At 51.9% G+C, this 20,415-nt stretch overlaps 3 protein-coding genes across 5 annotated transcripts; 1 reads left to right on the forward strand and 2 right to left on the reverse strand.

The window, feature by feature from the left end:
- Positions 1-2,501: 2,501 nt before the first annotated feature.
- pch2 (pachytene checkpoint 2 protein) lies at positions 2,502-5,522 on the reverse strand. 3 transcript variants are annotated; one of them, XM_037222120.1, is made up of 2 exons: positions 5,501-5,522; positions 2,502-4,349 (listed from the first exon to the last, which is right to left on the reverse strand). In XM_037222120.1, the coding sequence occupies exon 2, from the start codon at positions 4,344-4,346 to the stop codon at positions 2,949-2,951; it is 1,398 nt and encodes a 465-aa protein (XP_037078015.1). In that variant the 5' UTR covers positions 4,347-4,349; positions 5,501-5,522; the 3' UTR covers positions 2,502-2,948. The 3 variants fall into 3 exon arrangements, with proteins under 3 accessions (XP_037078015.1, XP_037078012.1, XP_037078013.1); XM_037222117.1 differs by lacking the exon at positions 5,501-5,522 and adding an exon at positions 5,418-5,493; XM_037222118.1 differs by lacking the exon at positions 5,501-5,522 and adding an exon at positions 5,323-5,411.
- Positions 5,523-6,812: 1,290 nt separating this feature from the next.
- RpS26 (ribosomal protein S26) lies at positions 6,813-13,302 on the reverse strand. The gene is made up of 3 exons (XM_037222428.1): positions 13,249-13,302; positions 7,743-7,920; positions 6,813-7,014 (listed from the first exon to the last, which is right to left on the reverse strand). Exons 1-3 carry the CDS (start codon positions 13,249-13,251, stop codon positions 6,854-6,856), a joined length of 342 nt encoding a protein of 113 aa, XP_037078323.1. The 5' UTR covers positions 13,252-13,302; the 3' UTR covers positions 6,813-6,853.
- A 4,095-nt stretch (positions 13,303-17,397) lies between these two features.
- On the forward strand, positions 17,398-19,069 carry LOC119099215 (transcription factor jun-D-like). Its single transcript, XM_037222332.1, is given in 2 exon segments — positions 17,398-18,172; positions 18,174-19,069. Coding segments are annotated over 2 exon segments (831 nt in total). The 5' UTR covers positions 17,398-17,563; the 3' UTR covers positions 18,396-19,069.
- The last annotated feature ends 1,346 nt before the right edge of the window (positions 19,070-20,415 follow it).

Consider the following 20,415-nt stretch of genomic DNA (forward strand, 5'->3'; position numbering starts at 1 on the left):
CGCGACCGGCGGAATCCCAAGCGGTCTGTCTTCCACGCCGTTATCCGCTGGCGACCAGAGTGACGTCAGAGTAGACCCACGCACGGAGCAGCAGGCTCGCCGGAGGACATTTGCATGCTTTCGGGTTACGTCCGTGCGTTTGTTAAAGCCAGCTGTGACGACGGAAGAAGCCAGTTGTGTCCATTGATCGATCTGGCAGCAGTGGTGACTTTGGCAGGGACGTGTGTGGGGCTCAACTAGCCCAGCTGAAACTGCAGGAACGAGTAGATGAGCCGCTACGACTGCGTGAAGAATCAAATCAGCTATTCTGTGACGGCGCCTGGTGGTGGCGATACAGCCGGAAGCGAGACCAGTGATAGGCCGGCTTCGCTGCAGTGGTGCCCTCTGGCCATCTACAGCGTTCCCGAGCAAGCCGCTAGTGTAAATGAGTGTTTTACCTAGCCGCGGTCCCGTAGTCTGGATCTGACGCCACACTCTCGTGACAGAAACTGTTCGGCTGACAGTGCTCTTGAGTCTCGTGACGGGACATTCGGTAGGCCGTCTTCGACGCCTTTTTCTGGCCGAAGCTGTCCGGCGGGCGGCTACACTCCTGTGAGGGATACTGTTCGGCGGCCGGTTCCAGTCCTGCGAGTGATACTGTAAGGCAGGCAGCTCGCTCAGGCCCGCCGCGGCCACCATGGACTTCCTGGACAGCGGCCTGGTGGCCCCGACGGCGCCCGTCGAGCTACCCGAGCGGATCTACCTCAAGAAGAAGCGCGGGCCGAGACGCGGCGACGCCGAGGAGCGCGGCCTCGGCGACCCGCTGCTGGAGGCGGTGCCCGCTCGGAGCGTGACCCTGCTGGGCCGCCTGGGACGGCTCGTGTGCCTCGGCCTCGGACCCGCCAGCGACGCCGAGGAGCTGGTGCCGTCCGAGCCGCAGCCGGGCGTGCTCGACAGGCTGCTCAAGTCCGTCAGGAGGACGGCACGCCGCTGGTGCGAGGGCATCATCAACGGCTTCCTGTGGTCGGCGCAGAGCAAGCCGTACTTCGACTGACGTGGCGGCCGCCGGAATACACGGGCACCCTGCTGGGTGTGCTGGTGGGCTGCTGGGTGTGCTGGTGGGCTGCTGGGTGTGCTGGGGCGCTGCTGGATGTCCTGGGGCGCTGCTGGGTGTGCCGGAGCGCTGCTGGGTGCGCTGAAGTGCTGCTGGGTGTGCTGGTGGGCTGCTGGGTGTGCTGGGGCGCTGCTGGATATCCTGGGGCGCTGCTGGGTGTGCCGGAGCGCTGCTGGGTGCGCTGAAGTGCTGCTGGGTGTGCTGGGGCGCTGCTGGATGTCCTGGGACGCTGCTGGATGTCCTGGGGCGCTGCTGGGTGTGCCGGAGCGCTGCTGGGTGTGCTGGAGTGCTGCTGGGTGTGCTGGGGCGCTGCTGGATGCCCTGGGGCGCTGCTGGGTGTGCTGTTGCGTTGCTGGGTGTGCTGGTGTGCTGCTGGGTGTGCCGGAGCGCTGCTGGGTGTGCTGGAGTGCTGCAGGGTGTTCTGGTGCGCTGCTGGGCGTGCTGGTGTGATGAGACAGGGCTGCCTGTAGTGTCGGAAAAAAACATAACATGCTTGAGAAGATGTGCGGAGGCGTTCAGTGCAGCTATTTCACATGCCTCAAGGAGTGGAGTGGAGAGCTGAGGAGCATTTGAGACTTTCCTCTGACAGGAAAGGAGATGCGTTCTGACTAGAGGTGTTCTCCGGAAGTCAGCGGGGGAGCAGGAGCAGGACATCATGCATCGATGCCTATCGAGATGTCACACATTATACCAAATGCACGCAGATATGTGAAATATAACTTGCCCGATATTGCTGGACGCGTATGAACCACAATCGCGCTATCCACAAATAGCGCGGCAAAATGTCGAGGCTCAGACTAGGTTTGAAACGCACCATGAGGACCGGTGTTCACCGGGTTGCTACCACATCAGGACGGACAACGTTAATATAGGGGGATAAGGCAGGACGCTGACATAGAGGGTAGGTCGACAGGGCATTCCGGCAGAGGGACGGACAACGTTAATATAGGGGGATAAGGCAGGACGCTGACATAGAGAGCAGGTCGACAGGGCATTCCGGCAGAGGGACGGACAACGTTAATATAGGGGGATAAGGCAGGACGCTGACATAGAGAGCAGGTCGACAGGGCATTCCGGCAGAGGGACGGACAACGTTAATATAGGGGGATAAGGCAGGACGCTGACATAGAGAGCAGGTCGACAGGGCGTTCCGGCAGAGGGACGGACAACGTTAATATAGGGGGATAAGGCAGGACGCTGACATAGAGAGCAGGTCGACAGGGCATTCCGGCAGAGGGCACAGACATCTACCATTTCCAAGCTTACGCATCACACAAATGAGCAACCATGCATTCAAATAGACAATAGCACTGGTAGAAAAACTTGTTCCAATTACCCCGATACGACGCAATAACGCACGTGCTTCGTCACCAACGCAAACAAGACGTGGTTAATATATGTATTCCAGAAGCATCATGATGAGGCACGTTGGGTACATGGCGTGCAGTCCATGTCCGATATATCATTTAAATGGAATGACTTCCCGATCTAAACATCCCCGAGAGATCAACAATTTGAACTCAAGCAGTCTTTGGTGCGCACGCACCAAGCATACGAGGTGCCTCGATGAGCTAGGTTAGATACTATGGAAGGCACTGTAATTTATGTATCCGAATACCGGATAGCGCTTCGTCGCTACCGCCGCCGCCCAACCCAAGCTATCGCAATTAAAACGTCCTCGATTATCCGTCACAACCGCATTCCAGCCCCGCCGCGGGAGCAGCCCTCAGGCCCGGGCGTCACTCCAGCGCACCGACCACAACCTGCAGCTGACGCTGACACCGGCGCCGCGCACGCTTTCCATCTCACCACGCCGCCTCCCCTCACACCCGTGCCCGCCCCGGCGCGGCCGGCCTCAGCTGTCGCCCAGCTCGGTCCTGTCCTGGAACTGCTTGGCCACGGCCGCCTCCAGCGCCGCCAGGTACTCGGCCATGGTAGCGGACGGCGTCGAGACGAAGAGCGCGTGCGCCAGGAAGGGTAGCTTGCGCAGCGTGCGGCCGCTAAGGCCGCGGCTCGCCTGCGCAATCTGCCACAGGCGCAGGCTGCTGTGCGTGGCCGCGTTGCCCACGTACTGCGTTAGCTCGAGGTTGTGCAGGCTGAACAGCTTCTCGGCGCTGGAGATGATGCGCGTCCGTACCAGCTCCTCCACGCACGAGCGGTAGATCTTGTAGATGGCGGCCGGCGACGGCAGGTCGATGAATTGCTTGATGTCCGCGCGGTCGACGAACGCCAGGTCGATAGCGCCGGTGATGTTGGACGTGGTCAGGATCAGCACGTTCGGGAAGCGCTTGATCTGGTCGATCTGCGTGAGGAGCGCGTTGACCACGCGGATGGCGTCGCTCGGCTCGGCACTGGAGGACGAGGCGCGCCGTGCCGCCGTCAGCGACTCCACCTCGTCGATGAGCACGCACACGAGCGCCTTCGGGTCGTCGATCAGCTCCTGGATCTTGGTGAACATCTTCTGCACCAGCTTGCCGCTCTCCGAGAACCACTTGGAGAAGAGGCTGTGACTGTTGATCTCGATCAGCTGGCCGTAGGCGTAGCGGTCCGACATGCGAACGGCCAGCTTCTGCGCGAGCGCCTTGCAGAGCGAGGTCTTGCCGGTGCCGGGCGGACCGTGCAGCAGCACGACGCGGTTCCAAGAGATGATGTTGCCGTTGACGCCCTTGTCGGAGAAGAGCAGCGTGGTCGAGACGAAGTTGAGCAGCTGCTGCTTGATGTTTGTCTCGTAGATGAGCGACTCCCACAAACCGTGGAAGTCGCGGCTGGGCAGGATCCACTGCGTGGCGGCTGGCATGTCGCCGCCCTCGTCATCCACCTCCTCCACCTCGGGTCCCGACTCCTCCAGCCGGTGCGGGTGAAAGTGCAGCTGGCACTCGGCCACGGTGTAGCAGCGGTGCTCCTGCGAGCCGACGCGATCCGACACGCTCAGCTCCACGGCGCTGGCGCCCAGCTTCTCGCCCAGGGTCAGGTAGGTCGTGCACGTGGTCACGGTGCGCAGCGACGTCAAAAAGTCGCGCGCGTGCCGGCACACGCGCTGCCGTTCTGTCACGCAGCTGGGCTTTAGCACGATCTCCACGTCGAGCACGGGCTGCGGCGCGGCGGCGGGCGCCGCCAGCGGCTCGGCGTCGCCGCCCACTCGAACCACCGGACCGTCTCCGTTCAGCCGCGGCCCCGCCCGCTGCAAGGCCGCGCCGTCGCCGTTCATCCTGCACGTGCTTCCCTGGGGTTCCTCGGCTGTGTCCATCTTCATCAGCTGTGGGAGGTAGTATGGATATGTATGTTTGCCACAAATTGAAACATGACACTTGTTCCAGCCATACTGAAGACAGGAGAATACAGGTTTAATGGCTGTCAAATGTTATGGAATGGACAACTGCAATATGCATTTTGAAAAGTTTCTTATTCAAGTCAGATCATTAGCATGTTAACTTTATTCCATTTCACATCACTGCCCAAAACCTTTTATGGATGGATGAAATGTGATAAGTGATGACAAATTTCACCCTTTGCATCATGAGAATAATGAAAGTAAAATGTGCCAACACAGGTAGGGAACTGAACAGATGAACGAACAACTGAATGGCATGTTGAAACACTACAGATGATCAATAGTAATGCAAAGACAAAACACACAAAATAAAGACTTCCTTTTGGCAAGGTACTTAGGATGTCATTGATATCACTGCATGCTATATATTTGATACACATTCTTCTTAGGAAAAAGTAGCATTTGCCAACTAACAATCACATAGCTTAGATATGCAGAGATTAAGGCCTTCTTTTCAATTATTTACTGTACGCAACTTTGGAAACCATGGCCATGGGAGTTGAAATGCTGAAAGGCAATACATTAGTGTTGATACCAATCTGATGTTTCAAATTCTGTAAATGCATGAAAATATTGAGTCAAGCTATGCCCACAAATTACAATGGTGCAACATAAATTAGATCCCCAGTGAATATGTACTCTCACAGAAACTCATTCAATAAAAATGCATGACCTAATTTTAAAAAACTACCTGGTGTTCACAACCAACATCACAGACTGAGACAAATGGTGCATGTCATATTATCCAGACGTAAGGCAAACATCAGAATAAATAAGAAGCCATTCATCCACTTCTATGAGTAAATTATGTCATTCCTGCACCAACAGTCCATGAACTGCCGCTTATACCGCCAGTCAGCACGAATTTACACGAAACACTGATCGCATCAGGACTAACTGAAAATTAGTAATGATGTCCACCTCGGCCACCGAGTGAAAAATCCCGAACTGTGTGCTATCTAGCAAAGTTGTAAACAAAATAACACAACGCACTTCACTTGGCATGAGGTAGAAAATATCCGCGATTGCACGCCAAGAAATGCAATCCGACTGAAACGTCCACAGCATACACGTACAATTTACAAAGTTGAAATACCGCCGTCAAACCAAACAAAGCTATCTGTGCGCCAGTACCGCCGCACATTGTAAAGGCTACTGCTACTAAATGCACTGTGTCACGAAATGACCTGAAAAACTCGCCCCTGGGTTTATGTATTAAAATATGCAAGCGAAAAAGGATGAAATAGATGAAATCAAGCAAAGCGCGGGTGAAAGTTTTCGGGAAAATTATCCAATGCATGGTAGTGTCCTCGGTACATCGTTTAGAGCTGTTGCTTTCAGCAGCAGCATTAGTTTGTTGCAGACGATGAAGGTCGGCAGAGCCTATTTAAAGGTGTGTGGTGGTAGGCGTGGTTTTCCTTACTTTCCTTGCGTCGATTTTGATATGGTATGTTCTAATTGTCGCTGAGAGTTGAGTGCAGCTGCTCCACGCCCCCAATTGGTTATGCAGTCACGTGCAAAAGTTCACCGTGTAGTTCGGCAAAAGTAGTTGACAGGTCTAGTGGAGAATGACTAAACCCATCCACTCAGTACAGGAAAAGGGTTCTCCCGAACATAACGTACTTTCTGTCCCAAGCTAATTGCTGGAGCCCCTCGCCCAATAGCAATCCGTGCCCTTTCTATCCTGAGAGTTTAGTTACGAGAGTATGAACTGATGCATTTCCTAATTAGCCGGCGGTGGTTGCAAGAGGACGAGCAGATGGGCATAACGTAACTTCCGCCCTTCCGATCATGCCAAGGCTTGCATTCTGTTCGCGTGTTTGTTAACTCGCGAACTCCGAACGGCTGAACCTCGTTCCATAACACCCGACGTGCAAGACTCATCGCAAACAGCTAGGTCCCCTGACCGCCGGCGAATGACCTGTATCTTACCACACAGCAAGTTATCAACGCGTAAGTTCCTCTGGTCACGCGCGGAATTTCAACAGACTTCGATTCCTGCCAAATATCGACATACACCAGGCCACATCAACCAACTACATACCCATTGCGATCTTAAAGTCGCTGGGAGAATTTGGGTATCTTCCAAACAGGTCGATCAATCAGCCCAGCGGCCACTTGAGCTCCCACCGATCATCAGACCAGTGAGAGCACAGTGCAACGCGGCCATGCGTCATATAAGACATGGAGAGCGAGAAGCGTCGACCGGACTGCTAGAGCGGTACCCACGCATATAGCATGTCACCCCACACGATTACACAGCGTGTGGAACATGCGGCACACGCCAGTAAAACTGCCTGGAATTACCAGTGTGCATAACCCTCTCCTTCTCCCTCTCTGTCATACTATTGCCTCCAGCCTCCGTTTCACGCCACCATAAACAGCTGCTGTCTCCCCCTTGTATTACATAATAACACAGCGATCAGGGCCTATTTCTTGTTGGGCTGGGGCTTGTTGTCCTGGCGCTGGAAGCGCGGGGGCGGCGTGCGGTCCTTGCGGTCGCGGCGGGAGCGGTTCCGCACCACCTTCGAGTGGATGGCGCAGGACACGCAGTAGTGCAGCTTGGCGTACAGCTTGGGCAGCACGTACGCTGAAAACGAAGACACGTTAAGACACCACGCCGCAACAAGACTCACAAAGTAAACAAGTGATGTAAACAAGACTCACAAAGTAAACAAGATTTGGCTGGCATCCACTGATCAATCAACGTCCCTGTTAGTTGCAGTTGCCAAAAACACGTGACAAACAAAAAACAGACAAAAACATACTGATGGCCATAAGTGGAAAGGAGAGACATGTCATATGCCAGACCTAAAAAACTATGACCTAGGACCATGGTTAATATTTCACAGAATCTATCGCCGGAGCACCAAAGGTGCATTAGGTGTTGCGACACCGACAGCAGCGGCCAGAGACGTGGCTACTGCTGCACATATGGCCAGTGCAACATGAATTCGAACTAGGCAAAGCAGGCATAAACCTGGGATCTTACTAAACAAAACAACAAAACAAAGACAGCATCAATCACAGAAAAAACCATTTGACCAAATGCTGACTACCAGAAAATGTGTATCTCCAAATTTTATAGAGGCACACCCTAGCTCTGGCGCGGCAGTCATAACGCCTCATGGTGGATACAGGTCTATGATTGAAGGCTCCTCTCCATAAGCACATCTTCATCAGACCCGACACCACGGTACTCGGGGCATTATTTCCATAAACCAATCTGCCCGGCTAGCCAGCAAACATGCGCACTTCCATATCTGGGACAAAAGAAGGAATTGGGTTGAAATTGGATCCAACCCGCCCCACACTCACTCTGGTAGACGCAAGCCTCGTTGATATCCCTCACGGCGGCGGCCTCTACAATGTTCCGGACGACGAACTTCTTGATGGCCTTGTCCTTAGGGCAGCAACGGGCGCAGTTGGTGCACCGGATGGGCTTGACGTGGCCACGTCCGTGCTTAGAGCGTCCTCCATTGCGCCGCTTGGTCGTCTGCGGATGAGACGGCATTCATCAGAACTCTTTCATGAGGCTTCGCGGTAGCATGAAGGCAGATCGGCACATGGCATTGTTAACAATGTTTGGCATACTTGCCCTCAATAAACATGGAATCCTTTCCCAGAAACAGCAAACGTTTTTCATTGGTCTTAGTTCCCCATGACCCAGTTACTCACACACTCGACAGCATCACAGGCCATTTCTGTGGTGTAGCATGGGAAGAAAGAGCTTAAACCAACCTTGCCAACACTGCACTTCTAAGACATGCCTGTCAGCAAAACCAAGCTACCATTTTGATAGGATGTCAAGTTTTCGTGATTGAACCTAATCTCAGCACCTAGGCATTGCCAGCAGCTCCTGGGGCAAAATCCAGCTTGAAAACAGCACATGGAAATCAAAAGATGACTTATATGACAAGGTGAACAAAGTTTTGCATCTGTGGCTACTATTTGCATGTGCCCGTCGCACTAACCTAAGCAACATCCTATGAGTGTCTCTTTCACCTTTGTCCCTACCAGGCGGGGAAGGGGGAGGGCAGTTCCAGAGGCCTCTACAATATTTTAAAAACTAAACAAGCTAATGCTGCAAAGAGAATGGCATTGGAAAGCTCTAGCCTAACTCCATCAGATGTATGTGTCTGAATGGTGGTGAATGTAACTTTTGCCACATCAAACAACACCAAAGGAGTCAAATCAGCTATTTGCAGACCCCTCTGGTGATGCTGGTTTGGTGCATAAGGGCACATCAGCTCCAGGCCCATTTTGTGTTCACTTAAAAACAATCATCCATGTCTGTAATGTCAGGCCATAAAGGCATTGTCAACTTTCGTTCAGCTGTTTCACTGATGTTCCAGCACTGTGGGTTGAGTAGAAATGTTACCTTAAGAACCCAACATGCTATAACAATATGGAATATGGTATTAAAGAGTTCTTGAGGCTAACAGGTGCTACTGGACATCAACAGATGCACCTTTGACATGTAATGCCAGATCAAAGGTGTGAAAGTGAATGTTGTGGTCAACTGTGTTAAGGTAATTGTTGCATTGTCTTGCACAGCTATATCAATCAAGAATTCAACAAGTCACACAATGGAGAGAACATGGTTACAAAGGCCATCTTAAACTGCCACATGTTTGACATTATACCTATCATCAGATGACTGGTTACAACTGGTCATGAATGCAAACTTTGGGCTAGGTGACCTTGATGACCTGACCACATAACAGCCACCAGAGCAGTAGTGCTACATTTCAGTCATATACATGAGGAGTCTTGAGTACTTCTTGGGAGTTAATTTCCCAAGACAAATCAATCATGGTGATCACTTTTGGGTAAAATGTCACCAACATTATCTAGAGGGGGCACAGATCATAACTGCCAAGGTAAGAAACCTCAAATATTTTTGTGTGTAAAACTGATGTTACCTCAGGTACCCAACATTCAGCACCAAGACAACACCACTGCTAAGTTATTCCAGGAAAAAAACCTTAGGCTTCCTCATAGGGCAGGGGTTCATGACTCCACCCAGCTTCTCTCCAACACACAACACAGCAGCAGAACGTGGTGACTTTGGTCATTGCCAGTTGTTGTGCCCCTGTCAGCTTGTGTGTGCTATGAAATCATGAGCTATCTTCATGAAGGAAATGTTGCCATTCATGAACAAATGAAAGACAAGACCAGCTGAGCCAGGCTGGGCTGGGATGACTGGGCCAGACTGGAGCAGCTAGACCAGGATTGGAAAGCAGGGTCAGTCTGAAAAGGCAAGGTCAGGCTAAAGAGACAGGGTCAGGCTGAGGAAGCAAGGTCAGGCTGGGGAAGCAAGACCAGGCTGGGGATGCAAGACCAGGCTGGGGAAGCAAGGCTGGGCTGGGCTAGGCCGGACCAGGCTGGACCGAGTGGCCGGGCTGGGCCGAAATGCCCGCTTGTCAATCTACATCACTACTTTGAACACCATCAGCCCAATGCTGACTCATCACAGCATCGCAATGTGTAGCAGATTTTGTTTTTGGTTTTCAAAGCGCAGCTTTTCAGTACTGATTGTCGACTGTTTGCTACAGCAGCTGAATATAACATGTCAATATGGTAGAAATATGACATGAAATATGACCTTATACACCAATGGGACAATATGTTCTATTAGGAGTAAGTGGAGAATACAGACAAGAATGTTAAGATTTACCTACCAGCACAATGAATTGCAGGAGACAGAGGGTGGTTGATTAGGGGGTTGGTAAGGGTAAGTTGATCAGGGTTGTTGGGTTATGTTGGCTAATGTCATGGTTTATGAGCAATGCTTTCTGCATTAAAGACAGTTTGAGTACCTTTGTGTACAGCAAGCTGAATCCCTTGTCATGACTGATGTTTTGAGAGAGACATCACAATTCCTTGAAACAATGGTTCTCTGTGCTCTGATATTGCCAATGATCATGGCCCCGACTCTTGAGCACTCAGGCTATTGCCATTAATGTCCGAAATTGTTGTTGTGATGATACCAATTTGCAAAACATGTCTGTCACATGTAGGTTTGTAGTCTGGCTTGTAGAAAGTACCTGGCAACTAATGCCAAGAAGCAGCAGGTTGAACACTGAGGTGTGGTGTGGCAGCACTAAACAACATCAACATCCCTGTTAAAGTGGCCCTTACCACTGGACTTTAATTGTAAGATGTCATTATTATTAATACAGGCTTTTGGAGACCACAACTATGGTGACTGGTGACATTTACACAGCCTGTCAGAATAAAACTGCCTATATTAGATGACTTCAGCATATAATGTAATCACAGCAGAAGCCAGACAACTTCTGTATTTAATGCAATCACAACAATAGCCAGAAAACAGTAGAATTATACAATCTTACTCTTGAGTATTCAGTAATAACATCTCATAATACCAAGAATATTCAGAGCATGTGCGAGCATCAAAATATGGGCCATGTCAACAATCAGGTATTTTTTAATTGTTCACATTACAATTTTAAAAGCATCAAAACTGCATCATCACTCTAGCATGCTATATAAAGTATTACAAACACCATATGAACATTTCCGTGTCCTCACTCACCAACAAAGCTGTTCATGGATTCATGAGTGCCTATGCAGCTGACCATGGGCACTATGTTGTGGGTCTCTTTAAGTCCAGGCAGGCAAATGCACCAGCCCAGCATCCAAAGAGACCCATAACTTCTGTGGCACAGATTGTAGGTCTAACAGACCACACATGGTCAGGTAGACGGATAGACTGTGCTGGGGTTGGAGGCCCAGTTAGGTTTCATATAGAGACAAAGGGTATGATAGGCAAAAATAGTTCAGTTGAAATTAAGATAAGATATCAAGAAATTTGATGAATTATGTTCATGACATCAACTGCTTCTGGAAAATCACCTATAAGGTCCTCTGCCCCAGCTCCATTCCTGCCACATATCCATTGAAATTATTATGCATGGTGCCACCAATACCATACCCTGTTAATGGATGTGTGATGAGTGAAAATTTTATTTTGCCATAGCTAGTGCAAAATATATTGGGGAAGTAATGGGTCAGGGTGTACTTTCCTACCTAACGTTAGAAAAAATCATTGTACACCATTCGTCGTGTTCAAGGCATGACATATCGTAAATCATCTCAAAACAGGTAGAATCATGCTCCTACCTTCGAATTTCAATAACTTCGATGGCGGGCCCCCGAGCGCCGCGCGCACCGCACCGCCTGGACTCCCCAGCGCCGTTTCCACGTTGCCGTTGTGTAAATACAATATTTCTGCGTACCAAGAACTGTACAAAATGTACGGGACCAAAGTAAACCATTCGTCATGTTTAAGGCAGGACAACCATAACCTAAGTGCGAACCATAAGAATATTTACTAAACATAAACCATATTTACCATAACCATATTTACCATATAAACCATATTAACTGCGAACCATACTATAAACCATAACTATAACTATAAACTATACTATATAAACCATACTATAACTATAAACCATATTTACTGCGAACCATAAAAATGTACCGGGACAAGGTAGCAAGAATCCATGAAATTTGATCCTCGACGCCAACGGGACCATGGGTTGCAGGGGGATTGGGTGGGGAATGTAAAGCAAAATGAGAACATGGCAGCTAAATAAAAGCTCACTATATGGCACCTATATATGGCATGGAACATGGATGCCAATGAGATGCTGGGTTGAAGGGGATATAGGGTGGGGAGGTTAGGTTAGGTTAGGTTAGGTTAGGTTAGGTTAGGTTAGGTCAGGTCAGGTCAGGTCAGGTCAGGTCAGGTCAGGTCAGGTCAGGTCAGGTCAGGTTAGGATATGTTCTGGACCATTCTGGACCATTCTGGCCTGCATGTTTCATAAATGTACCTAAACTCGATAAGAAGCAATTTTGGTTGCTTTATTATTGTTACCTTGGTCCCGTACATGTTCTATGGTTCTTGATAAGCAGAAATATTGTGCTTTTCGCAAGGGTAGGAGCATGATTCTATCTGTTTTGAAATTATTTACGATATGTTCCACCTTAAACACGACGAATGGTTTACCTTGGTCCCGTACATTTTGTAGGGTTCTTGGTAAGCAGAAATATTGTATTTACGCAACGGCAACGCAGAAACGGCGCTGGGGAGTCCAGGCGGTGCGGTGCGCACGGCGCTCGGGAGCTCGCCATCGAAGTTATTGAAATTTGAAGGTAGGAGCATGATTCTACCTGTTTTGAGATGATTTACGATATGTGCCGCCTTGAACACGACTAATGGTGTGCAATGATTTTTTCTAACGTTAGGTAGGAAAGTACACCTACACCAAGTAATGTGTTGCATCTGAGTACAATGGTGTGTATATTGAAACCTAGAGTAAGTCCTTGACCTAAATAATTGATCATACCTGGTAAGGTCAATCATGCAAAACGCTACGCACATCTTAAAATCATGAGGCCTTCGCTCCTATTACCATCAGACTTCCTCTACACATCTAACCCAAAATGCAGAGCCAGATATTGAGTACAAAAACGCGAATTAAACCAGTTACGGAGCTACAGAGTATACATTGAGGTGTTCCAAAGTTCCCCATCATTCCCTGGGATCCTGTTTCACAAACAATTGGCATCAAAAGTCAGGATTCAGGCAATGGAGGAACGAAATACGGATCAAAACAAACGGACTACCAGAACTTCAGACCTGACAAGCCTTACAAAAGAAACAAGCGATACAGACTCAGGCCACAGACACACAGCAGTGACCAATGGAATCAATTGAATTCGTAAGGATTATTCTCGTTAACGCACAAGGCAGAATAGCTTAAATAAATGGCAGTATCCTCTAACCCACCATGATTGCCTCGTCTCAGGCTTCGAAGAGAAGTCCAGCACCGCCGTGTACAATAATCAAATATTTTGAAGAACTGAGAGCAGTGTAGTCAAGTCATAAATACCATCTTTTTTCTCCTATTCCATGTCGGTCGTGGAGATTATCTTAGTTTTCGCCAACTATTCTAACTTCTTTACCATCCACAATACCTCTACACAATAAATGAACCCAAGTAACATTTAAGGTGACGTTACGTCCAGATTTGCATGCTTCATGTGCGACAATGGGTCAGTCAGTACTCCTCTGCGGCACCGATGTGGCTTGTCGGATGTACCGGGCAGCTACGCCTTGCAACGTGCCTAACACACTTCTATATGGGGACATCCATGTGACTTAAGGCAGCTGCGTGATGGCCACAGGGACCACGGGAGGACCGGGGTACCATTGTGAGCTATCGCCCGGAATCACCCTTTCCTATTCCAAACAACTTATCTTGGTGTCTATGCCTTAAAGCATATCCGACATTCGTGCTATATAAAGTTCTAGAGGTATACTGGGGCTCATTAACGAAATATGTATCTCTTCGAGGTCATACTAACATAAAGTAGGATTATTACGCTGATATAGGCTACATATGATGTTCAACATAGATAGACACGAGGTTATACGATGAAATATAATGTATCTCTAAGGTGGCTTATACGTGTCCCCATTGCACGGGTTACGATGCTACCAACAGGGTCGAAATTCTGGAACGGAACGGAGCCCAAAAGATCGCTGGCGAATAACTTACACGGCACGAGCTGAGCGTAGCTTTTAGAGCCCCGGTTTTTGTCTCTCGCGAATGTCATGAAATTCTGCCCTGCCACGTAATTTCTCGTTACTTTTCTCCGCTCTCCTTCACAGCGCGACAGCAGCACAGTGACGCCCTCTCGTTTACGGTTTGCCAACTCAGTGACGCCACCTTGTATAGGTTTGGCGCCGGCAGGGCAGTGGCGCCATCTCGTTCCGCACTTCCCATTGTCGTGCGTGAGCCTTGCCTAGCATTGTCCGCCGCCCTACGTGCACCGCTCGAGCAAGGCATGGGCCACGAACGCCCTCGCATTTGACATAAAGGTTTTCGAGTGTCCGGACTGCATGACCCTTGGGTGCTTCTCCCCAACGGAAATGGGCCTGAAGGCGCGATGTTTTCCGCGCCGACCATCGAAGGCATGAACTTGGCTCACAATAGTACCTGATAAGTCCCCTGATATTTCAGTTTGACCCCAGGCTTTAGATCCTGGTGCTACCTCTGCTGTGGTTCCGTAGCATCCACAGCACCCTTTTTCAGGCCTATACAAGGGAAAAGACACCGACGGCGTCGTCTCCCAAACAGGTACATCCAAGCAAAGTGATGTGCTCTCTCTGTGGGTCGGCCAACCCAGAGACTTCTGGTCTGCGACCTATTAACACCAGCACGGGCAGCAATTACTCCCACAGTGTCACCACTTGCAGAGGTGCCAGGCTGTTCAGGACGCAGTCTGTTGAACGGTGATCATGGCCGCACCGTTGGCCAGGGATGGTGGTGAAAGTTTCCCTGACCTGTAGCGTTCGCGGCTTGTCCACCGGGAGTTGCGACTTGTGTAACGTAATCAGGTTAATAAACGTAACGGTGCAAATAGTGGGACAGTATTAACGGCATCGTCCATCGTTTTTCGAGTATACCGTTTGCTACCAACCGTGATTTGTACATTTCGTATGCGCTAACTTTACAAAACACCCTATCGCCACACGGAAACGCAATGGCACGGCCTCCGCTGTCAGCTCGCAGAAGTGTCAGGTAGGGGCGGATGTAACCTGGAGTTGTTGTTGTTGTTTTTTTGAGGGGGGCAACCGTTCGTCGCCAGCTGGATGGTGTGGGATCCGAGGTCCAGTGCATGGTGCCTCTCGCGAGTGCCTAGTAGGGACACCATTCAAAACCGAAAAAACACCGAAATGCTTTTGAATCTTGAACAGAAGTTAAAACAAAACAGTTAAGACATTTAAAGTTGAAACATAGGGAAAGTACACGAAACTTTTATGAAATTCTGAGAATGTTTTGGGGGGGCCAAAACATACTCTCAGAGGTTTGGGGGGCCATGGCCCCGTCACCCCCCCCCCCCCCCCCCCCCCCAGCATCCGCCTATGGTGTCAGCTCACTTACAGACAGGTGTGGCTAGGCACTGCCAGGCCTAGTCATTCTTTTTTATAGATCGGCTGTCTGTTCAAAGCTTTCTTTACATGTGAGCTGTTCTGTCCATTTATGCAAATTTTAGTATGCATAAACGCCAGTTGCAAGAAGAGGCTGGCAGTAACCATAAAGTCAAAAAAAAAAAAAACACACGCGGCGTTTGATTTGTTGTACGCAGCGCGGCAAACGTGGCGCAACAAACATCACGAACTTGTCTCGATTCAACAAACCGCACTGAAGCCGATTAGCTATGCGCAGCGCAGATTGCAAAGCCCCCAACCCAGACGCGAGACAAGCGCGGCACGCTGGCGGCGTGACCTCTAGGTGACCTCCAGCTTGGGCGGTGCCAGGTGACGCACACCGTGGCGGTACCTGGCGATGCAGATCAGATCAGCCACTTGTTGATGCCAGGCTACCAATCCTGCGCACTGCGAAGTGGCTTACTATGTTCGACATTGTGAAGGTACTCAATGTTCGCGATCAGAGCAAGTGTCGCAGGATGGCCAGCGATTACCAGGAAGGTGGCATAGGTACAGGACCAAAAGAAAGTCAGTGTTGGGTGATTTACCCAACTTGTGAGTTGCGAGATGGGATACTCATTGATCCGTAAGGGCCTCAGTGCCTTCTGTAGGCTGCTGACAGAGTTGTTGGGACGAATAGTACGAACTCATGTAGGTGGCTTTTGAAGGTGACATCTGTTCTCGGATGTTAGGAGAGGGCAATCAAAACTGCGAGGGCACTTTTGGCCTCTGTCAAACTTTTGTTACAATTTGTTAGGTTCGTCGATCCGCAAAGAACTCGGATTACAAAAGTAGAAGTCTGGTCCAAAAGTAATGAAAGTCCCTACACATGACGTCGGAGGAGATAGTCAAAGTCAACGAACATACACACTAACAGCGATTTTATCGTAAGGGCGTCACCGACAGCTGGAATTCTTGCTCGCGTTCACTTGTGGCCCGCTCATTCTACGGCGAGATTCCGGTTAGCCACCGGCTGACGAGGGACGGGGAGTCGGCCCAAGCAGCAGTCCTTGGCACATCAACCCTTACACCTGAACAGCCACGAAACGGGGCCGGGAGGGAGCTGCACATGTGCCACCGCCATCTAAATCAGAGCATATGATGAAAGCACCCTTTGTTGCCGCGTGCAGGGGTGCCATGGTTCGCTGGGCGCCAAGACCCACAGAGTCACATCCTCGACCCCGGCAGCTGCAGGCCTCGACCTGCGCTGCAGAACTTCGCACGCGAACCCGCCGTTGCAATGTGGGTCATGCGCAAGCCTCACCCGACAGCAGCCGATGAATGGCATATATTATCAGCCGGTGTCGTGTCGCTGCAACAGGCTGCCTGGCATTTCGTCTGATTGCGCATACCGCCCCGATAAGACCTCCGCCTGAGCGCCGGCATGGCTTCCGGAACCGATAGCGCGAGGGGCGGCCGCGCCTTCGTCCGATTTCTTTCTCCGCTGGGCCGCGGTGCCCATTATTACATCCGGTTGGGCGCGTGTTCCCAGAACAGCGCGCCCGGTTCCGCCTCTATAGAGCGGCACTGTTCCCCGAACCGCCGCCGCCGGCGCCCGGCCGAAGAGGTGCAAGTTCGCGTGCTCGGCGACCCACCCCAACCGGTCGTGGGGTGGTTCTGAGCGCGCTGTGAAGTAAACTGCACCACTCTTGTTGGTTTCTGATGATTACATGCAATAAACTGTGAATGTCTGTGCATCCTCCATCTCATTAAACCAACTGAAACGACTCCGCCCGCTGGTGGGGAGGCAGCACTGCGCCAGGAGACACTTTGTATGACGTCACACAAGAACTACCCAGCATGCAGCGCGATTAGTGACGTCACGGAATGGCATCATGGCCGGCCAATGAGCGGCTGCCCCGATGACGAATCCGACTATTTTTGGTGCGATTACCTCATCGTATAAAGCGCGCCAGCCAGTGGCCGGCTGACTCAGAGAAACGTAGTGGCGCGCGGCAGTTGGGATCGGTCGTCGGCGGGAGAAGGCGTACGTCGTGTCAAAGCGTGCCAGCACCACTTCGTCGGCAGCCGCGGAGGAGAGCAGACCGACTACCAGATCGCTGAGCGCGCTCCCGCGTGCTCACCTGCGACTGACGCGCGTTGTGCGATGGAAACTTCTCTGTACGGGGACCAGGACTACACCGCAGTGTACCGCCTCCCGCAGATGGACAGCGTGCAGCAGATGAAGAAGCGCATGACGCTGGACCTGGACGTGCGGCCAGGCAAGCGGCAGCGCACTGACCAGCTGCTCACCTCGCCGGACATCAACATGCTGAAGCTGGCGTCGCCCGAGCTGGAGCGCTTCATCACGCAGCACGGCCTGGCGACGACGCCGACGCCCGGTCCACAGGCCATCAGCGCCGTCTTCGGCCGCACCGTGACCGAGGAGCAGGAGAACTACGCGCGCGGCTTCGTCGACGCGCTGCACCACCTGAAGCAGCAGGAGCAGGAGGGCGGTGGCCTGTACGCGGCGGACGCGTTCGGCGGCGACCCGTCACCCGTGTACACGACGCTCGAGTCGAGCGGCGCCGGCCCGATGCCCGTGGCGAGCACGGCCGTGGCCTCGCTGCCCGGCCAGCAGTACTACGGCCTGCCCGGCGGCCAGTTCGAGCCGGTGCACATCAAGGAGGAGCCTCAGACGGTGCCTTCCGTGTCGTCGCACGCCTCCAGCCCGCAGCCGCCCAGCCCGGTCGACATGGCCGAGCAGGAGCGTATCAAAGCTCGAGCGCAAGCGGCTGCGCAACCGGATAGCGGCCACCAAGTGCCGCAAACGCAAGCTCGAGCGCATCGCACGGCTGGAGGACCGCGTGCGGCAGATCAAGAGCGAGAACAGCGAGTTGGCGGCAGTGGCCGGCCGCCTGCGCGAGCAGGTGATGGCGCTGAAGAAGGAGGTGCAGCAGCACTCGCAGAACGGCTGCCAGATCCTGCCGCCGCGCTGACGGCCGGGCTGCCAGATGGCTGACGGCTGCACTGGCGGCGCTCCGCCGCGCGTGATAGGCAACAAGTGCTTTGCCATGCTGTGATTGGTCGTACCATCATGCTCCGACGTGCCTCCTTGGAAGGTCGAAGAGTCGGAACGCTAGTCATATAGGCGCGTCGCATATAATCATCATTCCATGCTTGTGCGCGCGCCAGCCGCCTTGCGCGGCACGGCGGCCTGACGCGGCGAGAGGCGGGGCGGCGTCGGCTTCATCCGCCGGCGCCGACGGAGCCCGCCGTGCCTCCACCGCCGCTCGCCGCGCGCCGCGACGGACGCCGCGCTGACACCGGCTCACGTATGGGCGACTGGACGGCCGCCGGCCGGCGCCGAGCCCGGCCCCGGCGGCGCCGCGGCGCCAGCTTGCTAACATGATCACCGAATGGGCGGCAATGTACAACGCAACGATGCCTTAGCGATCGTACGTTTCGTGGAGCGGGGGCGCGCCGACGACTTGTGCCGGCGCGTCCGCCCCGGCGGGATGTCGGGCCGGGCGGGCCGGGTTTAAGTGTTTGCGCCAGGTTTTGTTTTGTTTCATTTAGTCTTGACGTTGATGAGCCCTGCGGGCTGCGGATGCTTCCATGGTTTTGTATGACTTTTGATGGACAGAGTGCGTTATATACACATGGAACTGAGTGATGTCTTTGACAGCGACGAGGAACACCGGGAATGTTGTTCTGCGGGTTTATTAAAGTCGTTCTGGTAGGCAACATGCAGCGCGAAAGGGCGAAGACCTTGTCCCCACGAGGCCCCTCTGATGGAGTCTTTGCATGGCCCAATGCCTGCTTAGCTCGGCTGCCGGGCCACATTTGACACGGCATGGCATGGACTGGCTGATGCAATGCTTTCTTTGTTCTGCCCGGTTGTTGGGTTCCACTTGCATCGCAGCAGCAGTGAGATCGCAGCTGCGAAGTGCTAATGTGCACGTGCATTAATAAAGCCTTCCCCACATGTAACATGACAGTTGGCGGTAAAGGCACGAAAGAACGGAGGAGACAAAGAAAAAAGGAGGGAGCATAAGAAGGCATTAATTTTTTAGACTGGTGTCACAACATTGAGGAAATTTTATTTTTGACGCCTGTAGATGCATATAAATACAGCGAGTTGGCAGGATTTATAGCCAAACACGAGGTTCGACCAAACTGCACAACTGAACGAAATGATGGAGAGGGAACGGGGGCATAACTAGGTGTAGCTGTGAATTGGTGTCCTATCCACCTATTAAGGTAAACCAGCTCACCGTAAGACACTAGATTGGGTTCAGATGCAGGCATGGGTGAGATTTATTCGACAACACGAGGGGACCGTTGTAAATTGTCCGCATCTACAATAATATATATATATATATATATATATATATATATATATATTATATATATGGTTTGGCAATGACGTATCCAACGCCTCGGGCTTTCGTATCTGAATGTCCTTGTTGCATTCGACATTGCGTGCCGCAGTGCAAAGGAACTTTGATATAATGCTATCGAGACCACTCACATGCACAGAGCGTAGTTACCTTTGGTTTCATGTGCCAGATCTGAGCTGAGGTCTGCACTAGCAGCAGCAGTGATGAGATACAGACGAGGTGCAGTCACTTCTACGATGAGCGGTCTGCATATGACATATACGTGTTCTCTCCTTACCGTACTGCGGTAAGGAGAGGATACGCATATACCGTGCCGTAACACGAAAGAGAACACGTATATACCGTACCGTAACATGACAATTTTTACAGGCTAGAAAATCGGCCATGGTTCTCACACTGCTGTCCCCACCCATAAGTTCTTGGTCCGGGCCTGCCAAGTGAGCGTGACAAGCCGTAACATGAAGATGTCACCTCCCACGTCCGGTGTCATGACGCCGGGCTTGCGTCCTCCTCAAGACAGCGTGGCGCCACCGCCCGCGGTGAGTAGCTGGTTGAGAACGACGCTGAAGTCAGCACCAGGGCCTTGATACCACGGCAAGACAACGCGCGGTTCCGC

The sequence above is a fragment of the Pollicipes pollicipes genome, unplaced genomic scaffold, assembly GCF_011947565.3.
Source record: "Pollicipes pollicipes isolate AB1234 unplaced genomic scaffold, Ppol_2.1 Scaffold_4740;HRSCAF=5597_pilon_pilon_pilon, whole genome shotgun sequence".
Classification (NCBI taxonomy): Eukaryota; Metazoa; Arthropoda; class Thecostraca; order Pollicipedomorpha; family Pollicipedidae; genus Pollicipes; species Pollicipes pollicipes.

Bases quoted from the DNA above. Each gene is read 5' to 3' on its own strand.
- pch2 (XM_037222117.1), bottom strand. From the start codon at position 5,492: ATGCTGTGGACGTTTCAGTCGGATTGCATTTCTTGGCGTGCAATCGCG. The intron at 4,350-5,417 runs GTGCGTTGTGTT...TACCTCCCACAG, and splicing joins TCTACCTCATGCCAAGTGAA to CTGATGAAGATGGACACAGC.
- RpS26 (XM_037222428.1), bottom strand. The intron at 7,015-7,742 runs GTGAGTGTGGGG...CTTCGTTTTCAG, and splicing joins CGAGGCTTGCGTCTACCAGA to CGTACGTGCTGCCCAAGCTG.